This window comes from Mastomys coucha, unplaced genomic scaffold (genome assembly GCF_008632895.1).
Source record: "Mastomys coucha isolate ucsf_1 unplaced genomic scaffold, UCSF_Mcou_1 pScaffold3, whole genome shotgun sequence".
Lineage (NCBI taxonomy): Eukaryota > Metazoa > Chordata > Mammalia > Rodentia > Muridae > Mastomys > Mastomys coucha.
The window spans coordinates 34,253,059-34,262,072 of record NW_022196909.1 but is presented as its reverse complement, the minus strand read 5'-3'; the positions used below and the strand labels follow the sequence as shown (position 1 = coordinate 34,262,072).

General features: G+C 46.3%; 1 protein-coding gene across 1 annotated transcript in view; it reads left to right on the top strand.

The window, feature by feature from the left end:
* The window catches only part of LOC116074412 (60S ribosomal protein L29-like), a 25,000-nt gene that overhangs the window by 1,897 nt on the left and 14,089 nt on the right, over positions 1 to 9,014 (top strand). Inside the window, exon 2 of the mRNA XM_031346994.1 lies at positions 7,112 to 7,420. Coding sequence (XP_031202854.1) covers positions 7,112 to 7,420 — 309 coding nt within the window. The remainder of the gene's footprint in view (positions 1 to 7,111; positions 7,421 to 9,014) is intronic.

Here is a 9,014-nt window from a genome sequence, read left to right as displayed (position 1 = left end):
TCTCTCTCTCTCTTTCTCTCTCTCTCTCTCTCTCTCTCTCTGTCTCTCTCTCTCTGTGTCTCTCTCTCTCTGTCTGTCTCTCTCTGTCTCTCTCTCTCCAATCCATTGCTTTTTATATTTTCTTCCAGGCTACAATTCTAAAGGATAAAAACACAGCAGTGGCTTTCACCACAACGCACGACACACACACACACACACACACACACACACACACACACAAAATCAATCAATTGTATTAGTTTCCACATTGCTAGGACCACATTCCTGACAAGAACTATTAAAAGGGACACACCTAGCTGTCTTAGTAACTGTTCTGTTGCTGTACAGAGACACCATGGCCAAGGCAACATATTTAAAGCCAAACAAACCCAACAACAACAACAGCAAGAAACCATTTCATTGAAGGCGTGCTTACAGTTTTGGAGGGCTAGTCCATGACCACCATGCTAGGAAGCAGGCCGGGAAGCGGTCACTGAGAGCTCTACATCCTGATCCCCAGGCAGCAGGCAGAGAAAGGCTGGGCCTGGCCTGGGCTTTTGAAACTCAAAGCCCACTTCCAAGAGACACACCTCCTCCAGCAAAACCATACTTCCTAATCTTTCCCAAAGAGTTCCACCAATGGGGGCCCAAGCATGGAAGCGTAAGCATCTATAGGAGGCCTTCCAGTACAAAATACCACCCTGGCCCTCATCTTAAGGATAGCGTCTAACATGATGGTACAGGCTTGGCCACACCCGGAACACGATGGTACAGGCTTGGGCACACCAGGGACATGATGGTACACGAGTATGAGCTGAATTTCCACAGATCATGGTGTAGAGAAAGGACAGGAGGTAGGGCTGGATGATATATCTCAAGTCCCAGAGAGCCCATCCTGTGATCCATTGGATCCAGAGGAAGATCCTTCAGTAAGGCTCTTCCTCTTAAAGGTTCCAAAGATGCTCAAAACCATACCACACTCTTCGAAATAAGCACCCCAGCATGTGTTCCTATGGGGCAGTTCGCCTCCACACTAGAACATTCTACCCTCTGTCGCCATTGGCTCATGGCCATCTTAGACCACAAAATGCACGCAGTCAAACTTTAAGGGTTCCTATGATCCACCAGTCCCAATGCTGCTCAAAAATCCAGTGTCTCCTGAGACTTGAGGCGATGTCTCAACTAGGAGCCTCTATAAAAAGCAAAATAATTTCATACTTCTAACCTCTAAGTTAAAGAGTCAAGTTAAAGAGTCTGGGCTGTCGAGATGGCTCAGCTAGTAGAGCACTGACTGCTCTTCCAAAGGTCCTGAGTTCAAATCCCAGCAACCACACGGTGGCTCACCCCCCCCCACACACACACACAATGAGATCTGACACCCTCTTCTGGTATGTCTGAAGACAGCTATAGTGTACCTATTTATAATAATAAATAAATCTTTTTTTTTAAAAAGTCAATATCCCTGTACTATTCTCATTCAGAGAAAGAGGGATGGTGACAGAGCAAGGAAAGATGGGACCCAACAAGACTAAAACCAAAGGGTTAAGAATAAATGACTTTGGCTGGAGAGATGGCTCATAGGTTAAGAGTGCTGACTGCTCTTCCAGAGATCCCAGCAACCACATGGTGGCTCACAACCATCCACAATGGGATCTTCTGGTATGTCTGAGGACAGCAACAGTGTACTCATATACATTAAATAAATAAATCTTTAAAAAGAGTAAATGACTTAGCCCGGCATGGGCATGGTGGTGCATACCTTTAATAGCACTCAAGAGACAGAGGCAAGTAGATCTCTGGTCTACTTAGTGAATTCTAGGACAGTTAGAGCTACATAATAAGACCCTGACTCAAAAAACAAACAAAAACAAACAAAAAAACAAAACAAAACAAAAAAAACCAAACCAACCCACCAAACAAACAAAAAGAATAAATGACTATGACATTCTCAGCCTTAAGAGAGACATGTATTATCTATCCAACTCCAAGGTTCAGGGACCACCGAAGAAGAGGGCAGAAAAGATGTGAGAAAATGGTAGGGTGTTGTATGAAACACTCTTCCAAACATGACATGACCATTGCATTTCTGAACTCACACGGCAATGATTACAGTGTTAGGGTCTGGGAATCAATATACAAACCACTCAGACATCGATTTCAGACAAAGGGGAATGGCTCATTGAACTCCATATCCCAAGACTAGTCAGTCAGGGCCACAGACCAGACTCTGGAGCTGGCTACAACACGACACTCAACTATATTCCTATAGAGCTTTTAAACCCAAGATTCACAAAAATATGTGCCATGTTATTTCACCAACCAAATAAATATCTGCCAAGGAGTGACTGAAGGACAGGTCTTGGGTCACTCGATCCAGGGTACACAGTCGATCGCTGTGGGAAAGGCAGGTTGGCAAGACCAATTTGCAGCTGTGTGCTGGAAGCAAGAGACCATGGTATTGCTTTCTCCCAGGACTAGTGCAAAAAAAAAAAAAACAAAAAAAAAAACAAAACAAAAAAAAAAACAAAAAACAGAAACAGAAAACAACAAGCAGGAAAATGGACCAGACCTCCAACCTCAAGCCCTGCTTCCTAGCAACCCACTTCCTCCAGCTAGACTGTGCTCCTTAAAGTTTCTATGACCGCCGGGCAGTGGTGGTGCACACCTTTAATCCCAGCACTTGGGAGGCAGAGGCAGGTGGATTTTTGAGTTTGAGGCCAGCCTGGTCTACAGTATCAGTTGTAGGACAGCCAGGGCTACACAGAGAAACCCTGTCACGAAAAGCCAAATAAATAAATAAATAAGTAAATAAAAGATTCTATGACCTTCCAGTACCCCTAGTTAGGGACACAGGGTTTCAAACAAGTTCAAGGGCAGGAAAAGGCAACCACCTAAATTGTTGAAGCCTAGCTATTAGCATTGTTAGCAGATAACCTGTGTTTTTCTCAAGTCTACGTTGTTAGTTTCCATTGGGTTTTTGTTTTATTCTATTTATCTTATTTTTAAAATAACATCACTCAAACAGTAGCCCATGTGAGACGTAACCACACACTTTCTTAGTTTAATGTGATCCTGACCGAACCCAGTAGGCAAACACAGGTGTGTAGCATAGAAAGCTACGCCAAGCACAGGATCGAGTTAATCCTGTATTTTATATAAACTACCTTCTTTACCTCTGTGACTTCAGTCTTTGTTTGCAGCTGACATTGTCCAGAGTCTCTCTCTCCCAGGGAAGCTCTCGCTGGTGCAGATCCCTGGATTGTATCCTCCTTAAGGCACAGTTGCTACCTGATGGTGATTATACTACCTGTCGATGGGTGCTGATCAACCCACCAGGCTGCTGTGCCCAGTACTGCCTGATCGTCTGTTTCTCTTGTAATTAGTATTAGATTCATGTGTTCTTGTTTTGCCAGCTAAAATGAGGCCTTTCATGGTTGCTGGCCTTTCTCATACACCCAAGAGGGAATACTAAACTTGACACACATGCACCACAGAGGGAACGCAATATGATACATTTGACATACCGTAAGTTGTTTGAGCTTCTTGGAGCACAGAATAAACTAAACAAAAGGTATGGGAGTGAGAGATCGGAACTATAATGAGGGAAGTTGAAGTGTGTGCTAAGAGCACAGACTCAACAGATGCAAAGACACTTCGTATGTTTAAGAAGTGCCATGGTGACGGACAGGCCTGGCTGAGGAGAGGCTGAGAGGAATATGACAATTTTGCAGTAAATGAAGTGGTAGGCTCTAGAACTGATCAGACGAGGGCCAGCGAGCTGCTCCCTACATAAAGCCATCTGCTGTCAAACCTGAGTTCAATCCCTGGGACCTACATGGTGGAAGGAGAGAACAGACTTCCAGAAGTTGTCCTCTGACCTCCACGGGTGCATGGTGGCAGGCATGTAACACCCACCCCCACACACACACACACATGCACACATGCACACGCATACACAGGTGCACATGCACAGAAATGTGCCTAAATAATTAAATATTATTAAAACAGATGAATAAATAAAAAGAATTGGTCCAATAAGACAACCATGGGGATGATTCCTATTGTAGCAACCTTTTGGGAGATTTATTTAGAAGGATCAGGGGTTCAGGTTCATTGTCAGCTACACAGCAAGTTTGAGGCCAGCCTCCAAAGAGATTCTGCCTTAAAAATAAACAGGAGCTGGAGACAGCTCAGTGGTGAAGAGGTTTACTGTTCTAGCAGAAGACTTGGGTTTGGTTCCCAGCACCCACATGGCGGCTCACAACCATCTGTAACTCCAGTTCCAGGGGATTTGTCACCCTCCTATGACCTCCATAGGGCACAGACTTTTTTGTTTTTGTTTTTGTTTTTGTTTTTTGAGAAAGAGTTTCTCTGTATAGTCCTGGCTGTCCTGGAACTCACTCTGTAGACCAGGCTGGCCTCAAACTCAGAAATCTGCCTGCCTCTGCCTCCCAAGTGCTGGGATTAAAGGCGTGCGGCACCACCACCTGGAGGGCACAGACTTATTTGTGGTGTGTATGTTGGCAGAACATCCATACACATAAAATAAATCACACACATATCCATACACATAAAATAAATCTCTCTCTCTCTCACACACACACACACCACACACCACATACATACATACATGTTAAAATTTCTAAATGGAAGAAAGGAAGAAACGATGGGCCATAGTCCAGTGGGCATTTGCTTGGCCCATTTGGGGTCCCGTGTTCAATTCTTGACACCATAGAGGAGAAAGAAGCAATGAGTCCAAACTAAGGTGGTGGCAGTGAAGTTGGAAAGAAAAGGAGAATGAGGGGGTTACTACTAGATAGGGCTGAGGAGGGAGTGTGCTCCATCTGCAAAATCAGTGTCCATTAAGGAGGAGGAGGAAGAGGAGGAGGAGGACCAGGGGGAGGAGAAAGGAGGAGGAGGAGAGATAGAGGAGAAGGAAGAAGAGGAGGAAAAGAGGAGGAGGATAAGGAGGAGGGAGAAGAGGAGAAGGAAGAGGAGGAGGAGGAGGAAGAGGAGGAGGAAGAGGAGGAAGAGGAGGAGGAGGAGGATGGGAAGGAGAAAGGAGGAGGAGGAGAGAGAAAGGGGAGAAGGAAGAAGAGGAGGAAAAGAGGAGGAGGATAAGGAGGAGGGAGAAGAGGAGAAGGAATAGGAAAAGGAGGAGGAGGAGAAGGAGGAGGAGGAGGGAGAGGAGGAGGAGGAAGAAGAGGAGGAGGAGGAGGAAGAGGAGAAGGAGGAGGAGGAAGAGGAGCAGGAAGGGGAGGAGGAGGAGGAGGAAAACCTCTAAGACCCTCATTCTTTCAGTGTTGTCTCCAGGCTAATGCCATTGGTTATTGTCTTAGGGTTTTACCACTGTGAACAGACGCCATGATCAAGGCAAGGCTTATAAAGGACAACATTTCATTGGGGCTGGCTTCCAGGTGCAGAGGTTCAGTCCATTATCATCAAGGTGGGAACATGGCAGCATCCAGGCAGGCATGGTGCAGGAGGAGTTGAGGATTCTCCATCTTCATCTGGAGGCTGCTAGCAGAATACTCACTTTCAGGCAGCTAGGAGGAGGGTCTTATAGCCCACACCCACGGTGACACACCCACTCCAACAAGGCCACACCCACTCCAACAGGGCCACACTTCCGAATAGTGCCATTCCTTGGGTCAAACATATTCAAACCACCAAAAGGGTTGATGTCTGTCTACTTCCCATGCTTTAAAGCTTATTATAATTCTAAAGGTCTCTGTGTCTTTTATTTGGGTAAGAGCTGGTTAAAAGATAATTGCTGCCATATTAATTTGCAGCATTAGTTATTAACCTAGAATATTTAAATCACACTTACAGGGAGGCTGCTAGAGTCAAGCTGTGATTGGATCTCTTCAATGCAGTCCTAGAGGAGAGGAAAGAAATCAGGCTGTGAAAGAATTCTATAAGAGAGTGTCTGTCGATGGTCAGGAAAAATGGCACAGGCTTCTGATGGGATGCATCCATCCTTCCATCCATCCTTTCTTCCTCTCTTTCTGTACCTGGGAGTCAAACCAAGGCCGAGCACACTCTAGCCTAACATTCTACCACTCAGCTATAATCCCAGCTCTGTGATGTCTCTTTTAAGACCAAGTTTCTAGAGAAGAGGTTGGACATTGACTTTAATTGTCTCATGAAGACCATATAAAATGATGTAGAGAAAACAGCTATGCCGGGCAATGGTGGTGCATGCCTTTAATCACAGCACTTGGGAGGCAGAGGCAGGTGGATTTCTGAGTTCGAGGCCAGCCTGGTCTACAGAGCGAGTTCCAGGACAGCCCGGGCTACACAGAGAAATCCTGTCTCAAGAACCCCCCCCCCAAAAAAAAAAGAAAAAGAAAAAGAAAGAAAGAAAACAGTTACTTGTTTCGGGGAGTTGTTCTCATCGGTCTTTGAGGGTGTCTTGTGTAGCCCAGGCTGGCCTTCAGCTTGTGTGTAGCTCAAACTGTCCCATGTAGCCCAGGCTAACATTCCTGTTGGACATAGCTGAGGCTGGCTTTGTACTTCAGGCTTCCCCATTCTGGTCCCCGGAATGCTAGGATGGCAGCCATGACCTGAGCACGTTTTATAATCCTTCCTGACTACATGAATAAAGAACCAAACAAGATCCCCTCCCCTGGGGAAGACCCTGCGAAGTTAATTTGTTCTACAAATCCCCTTTCTAGCTTCATGCTGTCTCCTTACTCTTGCTCAGCTACCTGCATGGCTTTCTAAATAATGTGTAAGGAGCTTTCGCGTGCCCCCCCACCTGGTTTACCCACCTTCCAAGTTGTTCCTTCCCTCGTGCAGAACCCTTCTTTTGATGAGCAGCCCGTCTCCAGAAACATAATTTACATTCAGACTCTCCTTGGTCGAACAGCTAGACAGCAGGAGGAGATGGGTGAAACAAATTAGCACATACTTAATGACTTTTTTTTTCTTTTGTTTCTTTTTTTGATACAGGGTTTCTCTGTATAGCCCTGGCTGTCCTGGAACTCACTCTGTAGACCAGGCTGACCTCGAACTCAGAAATCCACCTGTCTCTGCCCCCCAAGTGCTGGGATTAAAGGCATGCGCCACCACTGCCCGGCTGCTTTAATGACTTAAAACCACACACAGGACTCTTTTCTTCGGCTCGTAGGATGTGCGGGTTACCGTGCAGACGTGGCCAAGTCCAAGAACCACACCGCACACAACCAGTCCCGCCAAAGGCAAAGAAATGGCATCAAGAAGCCCCAGTCGCAAAGATTCGAATCTCTTAAGGGGGCTGACCACCGAGTTCCCGAGAACTTGGCGCTTCGCCAAAAAGTACAAGAAAAGCCCGAAGAAGATGCGGGCCAAGAATCTAAAGGCAGTGAGTGCATGCGCAGAAGCCATCAAGGCCCTTGTGAAGCCCCAGGCCATCAAGCCCAAGATGCCAAAGGGCCCCAGCTTACCGAAGACTCAGCCGGCTTGCTTTCATTGCTTACCCCAAGCTTGGGAAGCGGATTCAAAGCTACATGGTCGGGACTGGAGAGATGGCTCAGCGGTTAAGAGTTCTGACTACTCTTCTGAAGGTCCTGAGTTCAAGTCCCAGCAACCACATGGTGGCTCACAACCATCCGAAATGAAATGGGATCTGATGCCCTCTTCTGGGGTGTCTGAAGACAGCTACAGTGTACTTACATATAATAAATCTTTAAAAGAAAAAGAAAATACAGAGTCCTGGATGGACTGTGTTCAATTTGACCAGGTTTAAAAAAAAAAAAAGAAAAAGAAAAAAGAAAGAAAGCCTAGAGGGTCAAGGGTCGTAGGCTCAACCAAAGCCCAGGCTTCGGCTCCAGCTTAGGCTCCCAAAAGTGCCCAGGCCCCTGTGAGGGTGCCATAGAAAAGGTTCCTGAAGGGGCTGGTTAGATGGCTCAGCCGGTAAGAGCACCGACTGCTCTTCCAAAGGTCCCGAGTTCAAATCCTAGCAACCCCATGGTAGCTCCCAACCATCTGTAATGAGATCTGACACCTCTTCTGGTGCATCTGAAGACAGCTACAGTGTACTTGTTTATAATAATAAATAAATCTTTAAAAAAAAAGAAAAGAAAAGAAAGAAAAGGCTCCTGAAGACAGACAGAGGTCTGTGGCACACATACCTACACACTGTGGGCCAACGGGTAGTGGTGCACACCTTTAATCGTAGCCCTTGGGAGGCAGAGTCCGACAGATATCTGTGAGTTTGAGGCCAGCCTGGTCTACAGAGTAAGTTCCAGGAGTGTTACACAGAGAGACATTTTCTCGAAAAACAAAACAAACAAACAAACAAAAACAAACAAGAGCAACAGTTTAATAACCAAATAGTAGCGAAGCACCTGCTTCCAAGCATCAGAAGCTGTTCGCTGCTGCCCCTTAGCGGTGGTTTTAGCGGTCTCCACCACAGAGCCAGGGAAGACTGGAAAGCCACCCGATCTGCAATCCCACCTCTTCGAGACAAAGAGTTGTGGGGCAGTGGTAACACACGCCTTTAATCCCAGCACTTGGGAGGCAGAGGCAGGCAGATTTCTGAGTTGGAGGCTAGCCTGGTCTACAGAGTGAGTTCCAGGACAGCCAGGGCTTCACAGAGAAACCCTGTCTCAAAAAACCAAAAAACAAAACAAAAAAAGGACAAATAGTTTAGGAGTTTAAAGCCAGTGGTGGTGGTGGGGAGATGCCTCAGCGGTTAAGCTCGCCTTTAGTCCCAGCACTTGGGAGGCAGAGGCAGGCGGATCTCTGAGTTCGAGGCCAGCCTGGTCTACAGAGTGGGTTCCAGGACTGCCAGGGCTACACAGAGAAACCCTGTCTCGAAGAACCAAAAAAGAAGAAGAAGAAGAAGAAGAAGAAGAAGAAGAAGAAGAAGAAGAAGAAGAAGAAGAAGAAGAAGAAGAAGAAGAAGAAGAAGACGACGACGACGACGACGACGACGACGACGACGTAGAAGAAGAAGACGAAGAAGAAGAAGAAGAAGAAGTAGTTAATGAAGCTGCTTGTATTAACAAATGCTAATTATGTTTCTTCTTACCCCCCTCCGTCCCTTTCAC